Source organism: Hippichthys cyanospilos, chromosome 8 (genome assembly GCF_059441005.1).
Source record: "Hippichthys cyanospilos isolate Australia breed blue-spotted pipefish chromosome 8, RoL_Hcya_1.0, whole genome shotgun sequence".
NCBI lineage: Eukaryota > Metazoa > Chordata > Actinopteri > Syngnathiformes > Syngnathidae > Hippichthys > Hippichthys cyanospilos.
In genome coordinates, this window is record NC_142376.1 from 12,715,976 (window position 1) to 12,734,818 (window position 18,843).

At 40.0% G+C, this 18,843-nt stretch overlaps 1 protein-coding gene across 2 annotated transcripts; it reads right to left on the reverse strand.

Annotated features, from left to right (window-relative positions):
• Positions 1 to 13,533: 13,533 nt before the first annotated feature.
• On the reverse strand, positions 13,534 to 18,374 carry dact2 (dishevelled-binding antagonist of beta-catenin 2). 2 transcript variants are annotated; one of them, XM_088421639.1, is made up of 4 exons: positions 17,993 to 18,374; positions 16,805 to 16,919; positions 16,415 to 16,705; positions 13,534 to 15,727 (listed from the first exon to the last, which is right to left on the reverse strand). In XM_088421639.1, the coding sequence occupies exons 1-4, from the start codon at positions 18,263 to 18,265 to the stop codon at positions 13,857 to 13,859; spliced, it is 2,550 nt and encodes an 849-aa protein (XP_088277765.1). In that variant the 5' UTR covers positions 18,266 to 18,374; the 3' UTR covers positions 13,534 to 13,856. The 2 variants fall into 2 exon arrangements, with proteins under 2 accessions (XP_088277765.1, XP_088277763.1); XM_088421637.1 differs by having other exon boundaries at positions 16,805 to 16,937.
• Positions 18,375 to 18,843: the final 469 nt, after the last annotated feature.

The following is an 18,843-nucleotide window of genomic DNA, read 5'->3' on the forward strand; positions in this document are numbered from 1 at the left end:
ACTTTGTCACCTATTATATTTGTGCATTTGCCGTTAGCTTTTAGCCCTGTTGTGTGCCTATTTGTTTTTTTTTTTGGCATTTTGCGCGATGTCATACCATCTGTCAATGCATCTTTTGCGATTGACATGTCAACTGTGATCAACTATCCCAACTGAGCATGAGAAAGCACAAAAAGGCAAACCATTCACACCCTTATATCCATACACATTTGAAGTCTTCACTTAACCTATCATGTTGTTGGAATTTGGGAAGAAACCAGAGTAACTGTAAAAAAAAAAATCACACAGGCAATGGGAAGAACAAGCAAACTCTCCTAACCCTAACCCGACTGAGTACACTTTGCGTGAATAAAAGTAATTATAGAGTTGATCCTCCACTCAGCTCCCACAGTGTTCACTTTGAAAAGCAATTAAAACAGTAAAGCAGAAAGGAGGCGAGTCCAGATAGCCTGTATAACATGACGGCAAACGTTTTGCCGCAAAACCCAAAGAACCGGATAGTGAAGTAATGGCTCTAAGCCCCTCATTAGACAGCAGACTCGGTGAGGGATGAAGGACGCCACTCTGCGGGGGGTTGCAATGTCAGTTTTGCTATGAGAAATGGAAGAACACTAGGAATGTGTTGTGAAGTACAAGTCAGCTGACAACAATGCAAACAGAGCCTCTCATTGCCTCATGAGATCTTGCACTGCACGTGTTTAATGAAGATTGTTTTCTTAAGTCAAATAAGACTAGACATTGGAATTTGCATTGTTTGACTTGCTTATCAAACTTGTTTTAACTCTTTGAAATGCATTGATACAAACAAATGAAAAATACAAATGGAATACTTTCTGGGGCAGGTCAAATGAGCTTTAAAGAAGCAGTAAATATACAGCATGGACTGTTCGACCCTGAAGAACTGCTAAATAAACTACAACAGGGACACAACTGTGGACTTTCAGACATATCAGTTTCAGATATACAGTAAATCAGTCTAACCTTTTCCTGTAAACGTATGGATTCTGAAAGAAAAAGCCGTTCAATATTTTGTTCGCAAGATGATAAATGTGTGCTCACCTCAATGCAAAACTATTTAATGTGGACCATTACGCTCCTTTTAATATTGTGGCGGCTTTTTAAGAAAATTAAAGAGTTCACAAATGTCATTTGTGCCATTATTCATATGTACAGCAGTTATAATCAAATTAATGTCTAATTCTCTTCCAATCAAATTAGAGAAAAGGCTGAGTGATTGACTGAAATGTTGTACTTCTCAGTTACATTATGGTATTTTAAATAATTTGTTATTCTAGTAAGATTTTAAAGGTGTATAATTGTCATGGATTAAAAAAACAAAACAAAAAAAGAACATGGGAAAGAAAGACAATAACAATTTTTTTTTATCAAAGCAGGACTATACTTAGGTAAAGCTGAAACTGAAATTAAAAACACATAAAAATCAATAAACTATGTTCCAAACAGTACAAATACAAATACTTTTAATTCTAGCATGGTGGGCTGGCAAGGGTGTCTCATACACATGGACTAAAAAGGGATTTGCATGAGAAACCCAAGAAAAAACAAAATAATTGTAACTTATTGATATCTATTCAATACAGATTTTATCATTGATTCCATGTATCTATCTGAACAGGCCTACCAACTGCAGAGCATAATTGAGAAAATACTATGACGCCAATTTTTCCCCCTCTTATGAGATGGACACCATTGTGCCTTCATTGAAATTTTAACCAAAATGCAGACAATTAACAAGTCAATAAAAACTGTTAATTTAATTCATGACACAAAAGACAATCTGCTTGAGTAATATAAAATTTTGTAGCAGCCAGAGATATTGTATCATTAAGCATATTTCTTCCTGAGTGACAGCTATAGGCACACTGTTTCTATTGTCTTGGGTGGAACCTCAGTGAAGAGCTTTACATTGGCCTTTCATTATGCTAAACAGTAGCACATTTGCGCATAATTGATCTGTTCTTAACAAAGACATATGCAAACTGATGACAGTTAGTCCCCTGCCACAACCATTACTGTGGTTTTAAGGGTTTACAGTAGTCCTTTACTGGTGTTATTGCGTGCTGGGTGAATAGGAACAATGTCTCATTGAGCTCACACCTGGAAAAGCCACTTACATCTCCAACCCAAATCGTGTTGTACTATATTAGCTCATGTCAAGCTAAAAACAGATCAGATCCTCTGACCTTTACTTAGATCCTTTTCTAAATACAGCCTGGTTTACTGCTTGACAAATCCACTTATGGCCAACCAAGATCTCCAAGCCTCTCCGCAACATTGCACCAAATGTTGCGTTCTGCCCACTTGTGTGATACCTGAGGTAAGACGTGATAATGAGGAATGTTAAGTGCTGAGGGGATGTCTGTTATTAGCATTCTAGCCAGCACCATGGAAAGGTGACATAACAGCTCAGGCCTTGCACACCATTGTCATCCGGGATTAGCTTCCCTCCTCTGCCTATATGTGTGTGTGTGTGTACTGTCACTCCATGAAGGATCCAACGACTTCACAGTTGCCATTGTGGAGAAGGCATCCTGCGCCTCACTGCAGGATTGCCCAAGACGCTTGGTAAACACAGGAAATACAAAGTCCTTAAATGCATCCCTACTGTGTTTGGAGGACTGCCATGACAACACATGGGGGATCTCCTAGGGAGCTGGGCTGTTTGTTAGTTGGAGACACACTGAGATATGTCCAAGCTGTGCCCTCGTGTGCAATAGGGTGTAACTTTATCTTGTAGGCTGTCTCTCAAAGTAAGAAGGACCTCACTGCAAAGACTAGGCATTTGTTTGAGGCTTGTGAAAAAAAGGTTAGGATAAAAAAAAAAGACCAAATGTAAATACTCTAACCTCTGTGTTTTTTCTTAAAACTGGAGATAAGCTTACATTAACTCCACCTTGGGTTTTGACTCAAGATATACTCTGGCATTTGGTTTGCATGACCAGGGATAACCCCCCAACCAGATGAGCCCCCTCTTTCTGCACGGACCAAAGCAAAGGTCATCTGGATACCACATCAGTGCCAAAGCCCCCAGATGGCCCTATATTCACATAACACAGTATTTGTAGTTTTTGTTGTTTGCATTACAACCATATCGCAAATGTGTAAGGAGATCAAAATAACCACACCATAACACTTTTTGGGACCATTTTATTACAGTGTCAAGCACAGCAATACATTTATGAATTGACTGAATAGATGGTGGGAGAAGAACTTCTACTGGTTAGTGATTAAAATACTATTTTTACACAGGAATGAAGTCTGCACAAAAGCTTAGACAAAATAATAAAAGATGAATCCAAGATGATTTTTGCTAAAAGATTTGCGGTACTCTTTTATTATTTATATTTCTACTTTATTGGTTGAACTTACTTGCTAGGTTTGCATGACTTTATATTTGGTTAATCCAACCAAAACCAGATAGACACATTAAGTCATGCAATCCCAAGGTATATGATTTTTTTTTTTGGATGCCCAGACATTCAATTCTGGGTAATTGTATTATTTTTTTCAAGTGTTTGGCTAAAGAAACGTAAATAAATAAATACATTGATCAAAGCCTGGCTATGATGGACTAATTCAGTATTTTTAAATTAAGATCATATTTTTGTTTTTCAGCAAATACACATCTCAGAGCTCAGTTTTGCCATTAAAAACATTGCTGTCAAACTGTAAATGGATTCTGTCAAATACCTAGACTGCCTCTGCTGCCTCACGCTCTCTTCTGTTTACACTTGGTGTTTCCATACTCTCTTTTTGCAGCGGATGTCTCAACCTTTATGGATCTCACAGAGGGACAATATGTGTGTAAAGATCGTTAGGAGCTCTGCAATGAAAAGGGTTGGGCATTGATCACACTAAAGTGCACACAACCCTAATCAATAGGATAGATCTGCCAGGGAGGCATAAGTGCGTGGGTGTCAACCTTTATTACATGATGCCTGCCGGATGCTGGTGAGCAGCCTGACTGGAGCCTATAAGACCCTATGTTCCCATCTACCATATTTTCTTCTTTCTTTTATGATTGAAGTATTTACAAAGTGGCGCCAACCACATAATCCTCCATGAGGTCATATAGTGCATGAGTTATAAGTGTTGCTTTGAACTGGCACATCTAAGGATGTTTGGATGATGTGTTGCTAAATCAAGGCTTTTTAATTAAACAAGTAGTGTCTTTAGATGCACTTTGTGTTGTTTATTCTTACTTTGTGTTATCTCATATCTTTTGATTCGCAGTGAGTAAACCTGCACTTTGGTATCTTAATCCAACCTGTAGAGATAGGCCTTTCTCCACAAAATTGAACATGTGGTTATGGATGATTCTTTGAAGTCAAATGTTGACCTCATCCAGATCTGTGGAAACTCACTCACCAGCAATATTTCCTCTCAGAGTAGACATGCTGTGGCGCAAGTGAAGCTCATCTGTTTTGATTTTAATATCTGAAATGCCTCATTCAAAAAGGGAGCTCAGTTGCAAGCTGTCCTCTGAGATCCGCTAAATCCTATCCTTCACATGTGTAAATCCCACAACAAACTAGTCAAGACTGTCACCCTGGGTTCTGTTCAAAGAAACTTTGGGGTCAATCCTGCAGGATAAACCTCGCTAAAAGTAACAAAGTTAGCCCCAAACTAACCCCGTTTTCTCAAGAAACACATGGAGCCCTAGATACACTGTCATTCCCCCCTACAATCCAGACCTGTTGTGATTTACTGCATGGGCACACAGCCCTTATAAACATTTCATCCACATGTCACCATTGAGCCCTCTGGGGGAGTTTTCACTGAGCTATGGGTCCAAATTGTTGAGATTTATGCATCTGTGTTCTTACCATTATGGAAGATCAGCCATTACGATCACACAAAACATTCTCAACAGATTCCATCGTCTCTGCCAGTAGTGCAATAAATCAAAAACATTAAGCTTGGTTTATCTTGAAGCACATTCACCGTCAGGTGTTAATGTTTATCTTAACAGCCATAAAAGGAAGCTCAGTTGCCACCCCTTTATTTAACTTATTTATGCCAGGAAGCAGTGGTGCAAACTGTCAAGAGAAGATAAAGGGACTCACCATATGCTGTCTTGATGGACCACTTTGAAATATATGTATGCATACTGTGCATTATGTCTTATTCCATATAAACGTAATTAATGAGAAATTGATGTTTCACATTTCTTCTAACCGGACTAGCCATCCTCTAGTCTGTTTATTCGTTTTTCTCACGAAATAAATGTTCTTCTTTTCCTAGTACAAACAGCCAGCCCTCCCTCATAAGTTACTTTGAGTCATGTTTCCAAAAGACATTTATCAGTATGATGTATAGAAATAACAAAACCATACACCGTTTTCAAACTTTCGACCTTTTCACATGAGCTATTTATGTGATGATGTTGATGATGAGATTCCACTTCAATCATTGTCTGTGTTCCATACTTCTAGGTAGATAGTGACAGCTGTCTGAACCTCTGGGTGCAGAGACTTGATACTGCATGGAGTATCAGTCTGTACCCTGTATGACCCCTGACCTCTGCACTGAGAGAGGGGCGGCTTGTCGAAATCACTCAAGGGACAAGACCTCAGGGAGTCTTGCAACTTGTTAGTGGAGTCAACTGAGATTACCTTTGAATGCATCGCACTATCATAAACATGATAGTGTGATACGTTCCAAGGTAAAATCAGTGAAACGGACACAAATGAAAATGAGTGGTACTGCCAAACAGATATCCAGAACTGTAATTATGACTCTGCATGTTGAAGAAAGCATCTTCTGCAATTTCACAATGAGTGAGCCTCTCCACCGCACCTGTGAGTGCTGATCTGTTTTATCTGGGGAAAGAAAAAGCCAACCACTAACAATACCTGTGAGACAAACGCAAACAAACCAAACAACAATATTGACCCTAAGGAAATGCCAGACTTTGCCCAGTAATAAGCAACTCCTCCCATCTGAATACAATTTAATTGAGCAGTCTCCAATGCTTTGGAAAATGTATTGTGCATTTGTGCACATATAATTTTATATGGAAAGACTCTAGGTTATTTTCCTGTCTGATGATATGATATGGTATGCTCCAACATACTTAAGGAGACAAATGTCTTTAAAATTAATTAATTTAGGAAGACAGGCCATAAAATAGTGGATGTGATCGTAAAATGAATAGAAGATTGACACTTTCGAAATTGACAGCTGAGCCATTCTTTTACAAGGAGAAATGCAGACATCTAGAATATTGTAAACAGTGTTCGACTTGAGTCCATTAGGCTGTGTGTTGTTTGACCTGAAGGACGCTACAGCCTTCCATCAGCCATTGAGAAAGTGCTTGCTGTGGATTTATGGCCTCATGTAAAAGCAGAGCAGTCACACGTGAAGGTCAGTCAAATAGTGTGGAGGAAGGAAGTGAAGAGATCTGCATCAAGTAAATTGCATGGATAAATACTTTGAGTTTAATGCAAGACAGATTTGCCTGTACAATAGTTAGGGCCAATAGTACAGTGTAAGGAGAATGGATTTCTAAGAATATATCAAACAAAATTGAAAATAATCTGGATCTTGATCAAATTTTAAGTAAGAATTAATCAATTTAAAGAGGTGTCTGGATCCAGATGATTTCATTTTGTGAAACCACTTGACGAAATAAAATGGAGCAAATCCAAGGACTGTTTTTTCAGTGTAGCTAGACCCAGGGTTTTGTTGTCTTTCTGTCTGCAAATTGTCTTTTTTAACTTCCTTCATTTGCACTGGAAAATTGTTTGAGTTCTAATTGGCAGCTCTAGTCAAATCGCTCGCATTGAATATATAATGAATAGAACTCCAGACTTGTGTTTGTGAATCAAAACTATTTAAGTAAAAGAATATCGGGACGCAAACATCGCGATTGGAGTCAAAGCAGGATTACACGCAGGTAAACCTGACACTGGAATAAAAAATATGTAAAAGTCAATAACCTGTGTTCCAAAATAGTATTTGACAATATTGAAAATACAAACGATAAGCTATAGCGTAGGCTGGCAATTAAGCGTGTCCGATGCATACAAAATAAAAATGGATTGCATGAGGGAACCATAAGAAACCAAAACAAATAAATAAATGAATATATAAATGTAAATGATCTGCATGAACTTCGGTAATGATATGATATCTATATCAACTTTAGTATTGATTCCATCAATATTTGGATAATTGCACAGCCCTACGGTTGACTTCAATAACATTTGACCACATTTAAAAGCCACTGTAGTAGTTGATGAAGAAAAAATCATTACGCTGTTATTATTTCAATACTCTTGAGCATGCAATATCAGAGCCAAAGTTGATCACTTATTTGATCTGTGTAGAAAAATTGTCACATGTCAAGAGGAATTTACGCCAGTAGGTGAGGGACTTAGTTAGTAGCCATATGGAAGCAGAGAGGAGTGTCATAGGACTGGAGGGGGGTACCTGTGGGGTCCCATGTATTCCTGTCACTCTGATCTTATCAGGGGGCCTAGCCAAGAGGAGGACCAGCTGCCACTCTTACCGGGCTTTTGATGTCCTCTTCCAGCGTTCACACTCACCATTTAAGAGCCTTGTTTTTCTTCAAGATGGGAATTATTTGTGGCGTTGTTGGAAGGCTGACAAACCAAAGAGTAGAAAAATACAAAAAACAAAAAAAGCTAAATTATTCCAGCTCAAAGAGACATAGAGCTGAGACAGCTTAAATGGATAGATTAGAGCTTCCAGACTTGACAAAAGAGAAACGATCCTCTGAAGTGACACAGGACATCCTGCTCATAAAACCGTCAGGACATCCTCACAGCAAATCTTATTTTGATAAGCACCAAGTATTCAACAGATACACCACTAGTTCCCTTGATGGTCACACGTCCTCTTTTGAAACGTACACACTGTGGAGAGGATGGCGTTCATTTTTGCCTACTCAAACTCAAAAAGTTTGACCAGACAGACTTTAAATTCTAGGCATGTATAACATCAAGAGCTATCATGTTTGTTTTAGGATATTTGCCAAATTCTATAGTTTGAAAATGACACAGAGCAACAAGATAGTCCCATATATAATATACTGCATCTCCATATTTACAGGGTGTTCCAAAATGGTTGAAACCATTCTAAATGCCCGTTTCTCGAAAACTACTTGATGGATCCTATTTAAACTAAATGCACTTTATGTTGAAGGTCATACGTTTTAATGGTTAAATTTACAAAGAAAAGTACACATATTTGTTGGTTCTATAGGTATGCTTAAACATCCCTTTTCTTGAAATTTATGGTGCAAAGTCCTAATTTGTTTTGTAGTTGGTGCCTTCTTTGCAAAATTTGTGAATAAGGCACACTGCACTGTCTTCGTTGACTGAGTCCGAGCATACTCTAACATGCAAAATGCCTTTTGAAGTGAAGGTATTTCTTGACCTGAAAAATAGAACTGCCAAACATATGCCAAAAATAAGAAACATTTCTATACAAGCTATGAAAATTTGAGGTAATTCCAACGAAAATTGTCAAAATTATTGGCCGACGAAATGGGGTCAAACATTTTGGAACACCCTGTATATCTCTCAGGTATCCCATCAGTATGAGATATATCGAGATACGATATTGAATAGTCACTTATTGGGGAGATATGTCTTGGAGAGACATATACTTCTGACAATATCAGTACATTCAAATGTACTGTATGTCCAATAACAACAAAAAGCCTAATTGAGCTGTATAATACTCATTTGAATTGTAATTCCAATGAATTGAATCGTTCCACTTTCAAATCATTTCGCACTTCAGATTTTATATATATATTTATGTATTAGAGCATTTTACACATGCCCCAAAATGCAAAATGTGCTGTTGCCACAAAGGTTAGAACCAAACACCGCTTCGTATACATGTGCACAGATTTTCTCTGCTAAACAATTGCTTGGCAGGGGTAAATGCACTTACTTTGCCCTCTGCTGCTGTGACTGCGTGCTCTCCATGCACTGCGAACTTTTGAACCACCCATTGACCACAGCTTGAAGGGAGTTGAAACAATGGTAAGCAAACAGTGTGGAGTGAATGAAGGGATTAGCTATTAAATGACAGGATGTGCTTAAAGAGGAGCAGGTGGTGGTAGAGGAAGGGCCTGCTAAGCTTTACACGAGTAGAATGGCACGAATCTCTTCTGGCTTGCTCACCATTTGCTTTGGACTTCATGCTTACACATGTCTCAGTATTTTTTTTTTATATTTGCCCCACTGACTTCTTTTCTTCAACTTCAATCTCTTCAAATCTCCACTCTTTATCTCCATTGTCCACTTCTTAACAACCAGAGAAACTTGTTTCTTTACTCTGCTGCAGACAATTGACATTCATGAGATTGGACATTCCTGTTCATCCCATTCAATTGTACAGTCAGATAGGGCACAGAGAAGAGAGCGAAGGCGCAATCAGGAATGCTTATTTTAATCGACAATTGTAAAATATTGCATATGCAGATACAATTATAATACCCAGCTAAAGAGTTGTATAAAATATAAAAATAATATACTTATTACATAGATACAAAATGCAAATGAGTATATTATAGTATTAATATACTTTTTTAATAACGTATATTATTACATATAACATTTTTTGCAAGGTAAAAACGGCCTGATATACACAGTATACAGTATAAGTGCCTAAATGGTTTTGCCTCAAAAGATCGACTTTTCTAATGGTTAGGGTAACCTTTAACCCCCCCATATATAGTTGTTAGTCATTTGTATCTGCAATTAGCTTTTATCCCTGTGCTTTTTTTTTTTTTTTTTTGCATGTCACACAATGTCATGCAATCTACCAATACTACATTCATGATCGACCGCTTGACGGCGATTGACGGATTGAGCACCCCGGTATACCTTATGTAGTTTTCTACATTCATAGACCTAGAGGTCAAGATATAATACTTCATGCAAAATGATTCTCCACAAGAAAGCATGACATCCTCGATGCTGCCAGCGGGAAGCCGGACATTAATGAGTTTCTGATCTCGTCCCAGAATCTATAAAAAGACTGAGCTCCGGTGTCCCAAATGTTTCCATCAGCGCATGACTCAACAACGCCCAAAAGAAATAGTTAAAGACAGCAAGAATAAAAACCAACAAACAAACAAAAAAGGCACGTAACAGAAACAATGTCTTCAATGCGTGATAAAAATAGACTGTATTCTGCTCTTAAAAATATTCTTGGAATAAACCAACGATAAAGTAAATGTGAATTGCTGCATTGGAAAAATAGATAAATGGTGACGTGAGGGCGCAAAAAGATGTACTATGAGCCTAGAGACAGACAGGGAAGGTCTGGTATGAATTAGGATTCGGGATTACCTCATCCTCACGTAAGAAGAGAAACCCTCCTCCTACTGAGACTCAAGTGAACCAAGTCAAAGTTTAATTAGCACCTGTCTGCGGCACCCCCTTTGTTGTTCTTAGCTCTCTATGCTCTCTTTTGCGTTTGTTTGTAATGTTGTCCTTGATTCACAGTTGTCACATTGTCACAGAACTGTTAAAGCAGTGTAGCAATACACAATTGATATTTTTGATTGGTTACTTCATTGCATAGGTTCGGACCATAGAAATTTGCTTGATCTGCTGTGCTTACAGCTAGTTGTAGCTCAATGACCTTATGTGTAACATGTAATAAGATCACTGTCCAAAGAAGCTTGGTGACACGCCTTCTAATGACCTGAGTGATCATCTGTCCAACTAATGAGAGCACTTTTAACGACCCCTTAACAAGTGCAAGTGGAAACTCATTGTGATTCATGAAATCTGGATGTACTAGTAAGGAAACTTACCTATTGCTGCCTTAACATTTTTCTCATCAAATCCTTGGATACTGATGTATTCAAAATATAAAAATCTGTGACTTTTAATAGCGCGGGATGTGATAAAACTCAGATATATATTTCTCTGAAAAAAAAAACAAAAAAAAACACCGTTCACTCTGCCTTTGTTTTGGCAAGTAGTAGAGATATTTCCACCAGTCTTTGTGGTGTCAGCATAAAACTGTATGATATTGATGAGAACTGACATCTGCCCATGTGTGTTCATGCATTTGATGTCTGAGCGCCTGAACGACAAGCTTTGTAATGAGATCCCACACGACATCTGCAGTGCTTCAGTATGGCTTGAGAGGCATCTGTGGGGAGTGTTTTGGAAAAAGGCTAAGACAGTCAATACAAAATAAATCCATGCTTAACTTCTAGTGCAATAAAGTAACCAGGGTGTGGTAACCTTGAATATTTAAATTATTTGGATGCAAATCTATCCATTCGAGGTCCAGGTGTTTTTTTTACTTTCAGATTGGATTTTGTATTTTTTTTTAATTTTTTGGGCAATTACGTTGGAAACATTAACAGCAAAAGGGAAAGTAAAACAGACATTGAAAGTGTGAAAATAAGATCGAAGAGACAGCAAGGATAAAAAAAAGGCCCCCTGACCCCTCTTTTGTAGATGTCTTTGGAGATGAGCCGTTGCTACAGCTGCAAAGGTCAACCAGCACACAAGGTCAAGCTGACATGCTTCTGCTTCACCCAACATCAAAGTTAAGTCCAACTCCCCCTGAGCCTGCTCTAAAGCAGCGACTCTAATCCCACCGAGGACTCACTGTCACCCACATGGAGAGGACAGAGGACGTCCAAACCCCAAATAGATGATTCAGTCAAAGTAATTTGCTGAATTTAAAACACTAACTTTGATGTGGCTTGAGGCCTTTGCCCTTTAGACCCACATTTTGTGTTGCATATAAAGAAGTGTTGCCATTCAGTGTACTCCAACTCTAAGAAGTTTTCCTTTTCTTCTTGAAGGGCAAAGGTTTCTTGTTAAAGAAGAATGAGACAAGCTCAGACTGAAAGAGAATTAAATGCTAGCTTTTGTAGTGACTATAGCTGCAGGGAACACAATTTTAAAGTAAAATTTGATGAAACACTGGGGATAGCTTTCTTGTAAGCTCCTTAAAAATTTGCAGGCCAGAATTGTTGTTTGATCTGAGAATGCTATTACATGTGGCCACAGGAGACAAATCTGGTGCCTGGTCAAAACAAGTGACCTTTTTGCTTGCTAAACCTTTAGAAGAATTCTGATTAATTTTGAAAACGAGATTATTTGATCACCACGCCGTCCATTGTCAACTGTCTAATCTCCCTCTCACAGCTCATTACCAATAAAGCTTCCATTATTTTTCCTCCATCCCACGAACACTTATCGTTTCAAAAGTCTAAGCCCGAGCTCTGACAGCCTAGCTGCAACTCTTTCACCTACTGTCATCGCAATGTCCATCCATGTGTGATAAATGGTACTTTTAGTGCTTGAGCACAAATGTGTTTACTTTCATTTCAATGTCTGATTGCTGTTTCACCCGTCTAATTAAGCATGACTGTCTGGGTCAAACATTGAATCTGCAATTTATTAAGCCAACAGCTGGTCCAAATCAGGAAACCAGATAAGGAGCTGTTACGGATATCTGTGCTAAATTGGTTAGCCACAGCAGGATGTTTGTTGGGATGTTGTTTAGTCACATCTAATAGCTAGTAGTAGGGATGTCCCGATCCTGATCAGATAATTGGAAATTTGGCCTGATCAGATAATTTTCATTTGGAAACAAGGGAATTCTTTTATTATTTCATTTTTAAGGGCTAGAAAAGTGCACAGACCTTGCCAAAATAAGATATTGCCAAAATAAAAAAAATATAAATGTGTACTATACGCAACTTGGCAATACATCCAAAGCTAGTTCATGGTAAAGACGTTTTGATGAAACCCGCAGTCACCTGTGATTGTGTCATTAAACTGTAAGAATGAAAAGTGTCTTAAAGAGAACAGCATGTGTGTTTCATGAGGTAGACCGGCACTCCTTTCTTGGTCTATCTCAAAAGCGGGAGTTGGGGCGTGAGTAGATAACAACTCCTACCCTCATTAGTCGATAGTCGTGCTGGGAGTCAATCACGTGTCTTGTAGGAGTACCCATCTCCCTCATGAAACACAAACCCTTTTAGATAGTCGCAAGTGAGAGGCGGAAAGAAGCTTCACTGGGGCGTTGTAAATCTCTTATATATATGTTTATTATGTAATAAATTGGAATTCCAGGTGTAAACTCGCATTGGTGTCATGTTTGGTCAGCTACAGGCTTCATTTTAATTAGACTTCCGGGCACCACTAAAATTATCGCGAGACTACAGCCAAATGGATGGGAAGGGATAACACTTGTTGAATATGACTGAATAAGTTTTAATAATTTAAGATTTATGTAAATATGTGTACTGCAGTAATGTTTGTCTTAAATATGTAAAGTGTAAATACTTTTCACATTAATAAACTCTGGTACCCACATACACATGAATGTATTTTCCGTGTTGGGGTGGTGACGCTACTTCGTCATTTTACGGGGGGTTCTGGTCCCCTTGAAAAACGAGGGATTACTGTATTTACCAAATGGCAGTTTATTATAAGAAACATGCATTGTTAGTCAGCCAAAGTCAAGACAACAATAAACAATCACAAGAAATAATGTAGTTTCTATCAATGCACACATTTTTATTACCTTTTATGACGTCACAAAATCTTCAACAATTATGATTGGCATTTAGAATTGAATGACAAAATGTTAAATATTTACAGATAAGTGTAAGTAAAATTGTTTTTTACAAGCCATGCATTTTCAACAATTTTGCATCAAGGTTTTTTTTTTTTTTGGTAAAGCAATCAGTGCACTGAAAAAAAAGGGTTCTCCTAACATGAGATCTTCTCCCAATAAATTTTTGCGTTAGTTTCACACATTTCTTTGTGTTTTTTTCCCTGGTGACAAATATTTTGCCTGAGGTAACAGTGTTACACCAGGGTCATGACCTTCATTGAGGCAGGCTGGAAACGCCGAATTTTCTTTTTCAGCGCTCGTGAAGCTTTGATGCGGCAAGCTGAGGTTTCCACTCGTGGGAGTTGCTGGAGGGTCTTTCCGGCTACAGTGGGGCCCAGAGACGGATCGGCCCATACCAGGTCGCCCTCCTCCTCAAGGCTATCCAGATGGTCCCCCTCCTCCACAGACAGGCTGCTGTCAGAGTCGGAGAAGGATTGGAAACTTTGGCTGGATTCACTATCGCCAAAGCGATTGGTGGTGTTATCACTCATCTCCCCGTCGCTGCTTGCGGCAATGGTGGAGTGAAAAAGTGACATGCACTCAGCCGAGTACTCTGACTCGCATCGGGGTGGGTAAATGTTAGACATATGATAGGGAGCTGGGGGATATCTAGAATTGAGTTTAGAATTGAATGAATTAGGTGACATGGAAGATATAAAAGGATGCTGATGTCTTATCCATTGGCCTGACTTGGCACTCATATTGTGCTCCAAATGCATACTCCCTGGTGCTTGTACAAAAAGTTCCTTGGACCTCAGACGTTGAGCACATAAAGCTGGGAACTTCTCCCCATCAGATAAGCACTTGGCAGGCCCTTGCCTCTTCTTCCTCTGCTCCGCTGGCTGCTCATTCTCCCCACATTGAAGTCTGCGGCTTTTGCCGGACTTGGTAGCAGCAGCAGCAGGGTGTGGCTTCAGATGGATCTTGTGGGGATAGATTATTCCAGGGCCACACAAACTTGAGTCTGACCCTGAACCTTGTTTGTGCTCCTCACTTGGACAGCAACGGTATTTCTGGATGACCTTCCCCTTTCCTGGTCGTCTTGGATCTCCTTTAGACCCGTTGGATTCTCTGGTTCGTTCGCCAGATGAGCAGCTGTGCTGCTGCTTCATCACTCGAGGCTTCTCAGTGCTTTTTCGTTTGAATTTTATTGCTTTGGTCTTACGATCGGCTTGTCTCACTTTGACCCTGTGAGTTCCAGCAGGGACAAATTTGGCATGGACAAACTGGGGAGATCTTGTGTGGCCATTTTGCTCCTCAAGTACTTGGTTGTCTTTCGTGCTTGACTTGTGAGACATGAATGGTCCGTGTGTAGGAACCTTCTTCTCGATGGGCCTTGTTTGTAGGCAATCCCCACATGCCTTTTCTGTGTGGGATCTACATACAAAACCAACATTTGTTTTGTCCTTCCTCCTCAAGGATGAAGTAGTAACCTCATCAGAGCTGTACTCTCTTATTGCAGCAGGATAGGAATGCCCACACGAAACTTCCTGAGGTCTCCCAGGCTGTAGAAGGCCAGCGTTATCAGTTGCTTCTGGACCGGAATGTGTCACGCAGTGTCTCTTCTGTTCATTATCTGGTGGTATGAAGTTTGTGGCTTGAGTTAAGGGAGGTTGAGAAAGAGATATCGGCTTCTGAGGAAACACAGTCACGACTTCAGGTGGTTTCCTCTGATAGTTGCCGTGTGTCTGCATAACCTCAGGGGCCATTTGAAAGTGAGATTTGTTGGAGCTGCGCTGGAGGAGTTTGTCAATGTAACCCAGAGTCTTGGTGTCATAGCCCATTTCAGTACCCAGGAGCATATCAGAATCACTCACTGGGGGCCTGTTGCTACCTGTAAATCCAGGTATTGCTGATTCCACACCATGAAAAAAGATAGGACTTTGGAGGGCAACGGCATGCAAGGGGCTTGGATAGTGGTACAATTCAACTCCACTGCGGGATACCAAATTGCTCTGGAACTTAGGGTCCATTGTAGGGAGCTTTGGATTTGAGCATATCGGTGGTTTATTAGTGTCCACTGGTTTATAGTTCAGCCCTTGATTTAGCATCCTTTCTAGGTCACCTGGGGAACACATCATGCATAAAACAAGAATTAGCCTTTAATATGACACATGAACTGCAGTATGAGTGTATATACAGCATTAAAAGAAGTCAAGTCCAATATAATCTTAAACTTGGTTTATGCTTGATGCGTGAACACTTCGCTCGGAAACGCGATGTGCGGAATCTCACCGACAGCACTTTAAACTCAGTGTGCCTTTCCCCCGCAGTCAGCCAATATTCTCACATACTATAGTGCAGTAAATAGCGACTGCAGCATAGGAACAACATTATCACAGAAGTAGAGAATCTTAGTAGATTTGACGGGATCTAAATTCTGCCAAGCTTTTTTTTTTTTTTTTTTTTTAACAGACTCCTCATCTCTTCCCAATGTGTGTGCTCTCTATGAGTTGTTTACGGAAATTGGGTCACAGAAGTCCTTTTCAGCCAAATCATAAAGGTCTTTGTACCGGGTAACTTCCATAAGCAATAGTTCGTCCGCCATGTTTTCCATGCGAAAGTGAAGGGGATTCCGGAAGTTAGGCGTTGCGTAAGATCTGGCCCATGCGGACACCGCGCAGAGGGCGTGGTTGCTGAAATTACGTCATTTTGACACGCGGAGTCGCGCGAAGCTCGCGGACATGTCAAGCATAGACCAAGCTTTATTGTCATTAGTCTAAACACAGTCAGATCATACAAATGTGTCTACCTGTTGACACGGGTCTTGGCCGTCCAAGTTCAGTGACTGTAGAACTTGCTCTGATCCTGCTGCTCCCCAAATGAAACCCTATTGCTCGGGTGGGGTTCTGGTGGGTTGCACCTTCATCGGCTGAACGTCGACGGTACATGTCTGCTTGTAATGAGGGGCTGACTTGAGAATTAGCCGGACTTGTGGGAGGGAGGAGAAGACTTGTGTGGGAGGATGACAGACACTCACTGTACACAGAGGTGCAGGAGTTTGACAAGGAGCATGAGCCACCGTCACTGAGTTCATAGAAACCTGGAGAAAGAAACATCACTCAATCGCAAAACTAAATTGACTTTCTGCTTTCTTTCTTAAATGAAGAGTTCTGCCGAGTTCTTTCATGATCATACACACCTGAACTTGGCCTGCTGTCACTCTCCAGTTGCTCAGTTGAGGCCTTGCTTACATCCAGCTTCAGCTCACTTATTTGCTGGTCAAGCTGCTGCAGGTGAGTCTTCAGTCCTACATCCTGTTTCCGAAGACGAGACTGTAAAAAAATATTTTTGTTCAAGACATACCTCGTGTGATGGTAATCTCTTGCAAATAAACGGTCTTATGGTCAGTTTTTATTTATATTTGGGTCTCACAAAAGAAGTACACTTTGTTGAACATACTTGTTGATAAAGATAACTACTGTACAGTCCTTAGAAAAAGAGGCTCACCTCAGCTGTGGCAGATGATTAACCCCAGCAGGACATGGGGGAGCATGGAAAAACAGTGGTGGGTAACTCATTTCACCCCCACAGCAAAGGCTAGCCATTGTGTAAACTGCTTAGAGGAGCAAAGACTGGGGGTTGGGATGGGGGACTGTTTGCTTTGCAGCCAGGGCATGGCATTTACTGTTACAGTTGTTAATGGGGTGAAAAATAAACGTTTTTTTTTTAATAGCCAGTTTATTATATTATTTTTATGATTATTTTTCTACAGCTACATTGAACATCTCTAAAACATATAGCTGATAATGTAAATTTTTTAAATTCAATATATGGTTAGTGTAATTTAAGGTGTGATATGATTTTGTGAGGTTCACTCTTCATATGCATCACAAGTATCAAATAATACATCATGCATTGATAGTCTGCTCTTTCTGCAAATGTTTTAAAGCAGCACACATGGCAAAACGTGTCATGTATAGGACCTCACATTGCAAGTTGTCAGCAACATTCATTGCCAGCACTGATTGGCACTTTACTCAACAAAAAACACACCAGTCTTCATTTTATTATTTCCTGACATTAGTGGTTAATGACTGTGACAGCCCCCCTGCAGTCTACGCCATATAGTTTGCTACAGCAATGAACCTGATTTATGACTACGCTCCTGCTTCCTACCTTCAGCTGAAACCTTGAAAGTTTGCAAATAAACCAAACATCAGCTGACTGCAGCATTCATGCAACGTAATAATATTTTTTTTTATTAAATATTCTGCTGCGTAATATTATTTTTTATCAAATATTCTCATCAGATTGCATCTACAGTAGATGTCAGACATCTATTTTAACTGCTGTCTTCTTATTAACAACTTATTAAACAACTTCCTACCAGCTGTTGCTTCAGGGTTGTGAGGGTCGCCTCCAAGCGTTGCTCCTCGGCCCCCATCTTTCTGGCGTCCTCCGGAACTGCGTGCACCCGAGTGACTGGCTCTTCCCGGTCCGCTCTGAGCGCCCAGCTAACCATGTCGCCATGTCTGTCTCGAAGCAGATGGAGCTCCTGCAACCCGGCCAGAGCTGCCTGGAGCCTCTCCCCTATCCTGCTGCGATCCATTCCAACGGCGGCGCTCATTATGGCCACGCATGAACCATTCGTGCTCAGCATGATGGAGTGCGGGCACAGTGCATATCCAGATACTTCATTCAATGAAGAAAAAGTCTCTACGACTGAAGAGTAATGACTTGCTTGGGCTATGTCTTGCAGTTTGCTTCTGCTGATGACCTTCTTGGTTTTTAAACTACCTGATAGAGAGACTCCCGAGCTCAGAGAGGAGGGAATAAAACTCCGCCCACAGACCAAATGGCACCACTTCCTATTGGCTGGCCCCGAGGCCCCGTTCAACATCTGGTTCTAATTTACCTTTTCAAGTTTTCCTCGGAGCTGCCAGGCCACGTACGAAAATGGACACAGTGAGCCATCTTCATTTTAAATAACCTAATTTGTTCCGTCAGCAATCAATATTACATTACCGACTTTGCACACGGCTATCTATCTATCTATCTATCTATCTATCTATCTATCTATCTATCTATCTATCTATCTATCTATCTATCTATCTATCTATCTATCTATCTATCTATCTATCTATCCATCCATCCATCCATCCATCCATCCATCCATCTCGAATACCCATTTTTTTGCCTCTTCTGATATCTAGTGGAGGACCGTTGAATTGTTCTACC

Coding starts and splice junctions, on each gene's coding strand:
- dact2 (XM_088421637.1), bottom strand. CDS start 18,265: ATGCTGAGCACGAATGGTTCATGCGTGGCCATAATGAGCGCCGCCGTT. Junction 16,706..16,804: donor TGACAGCAGGCCAAGTTCAG/GTGTGTATGATC, acceptor TTCTTTCTCCAG/GTTTCTATGAACTCAGTGAC. Junction 15,728..16,414: donor GCCAAGACCCGTGTCAACAG/GTAGACACATTT, acceptor TGTGTTCCCCAG/GTGACCTAGAAAGGATGCTA.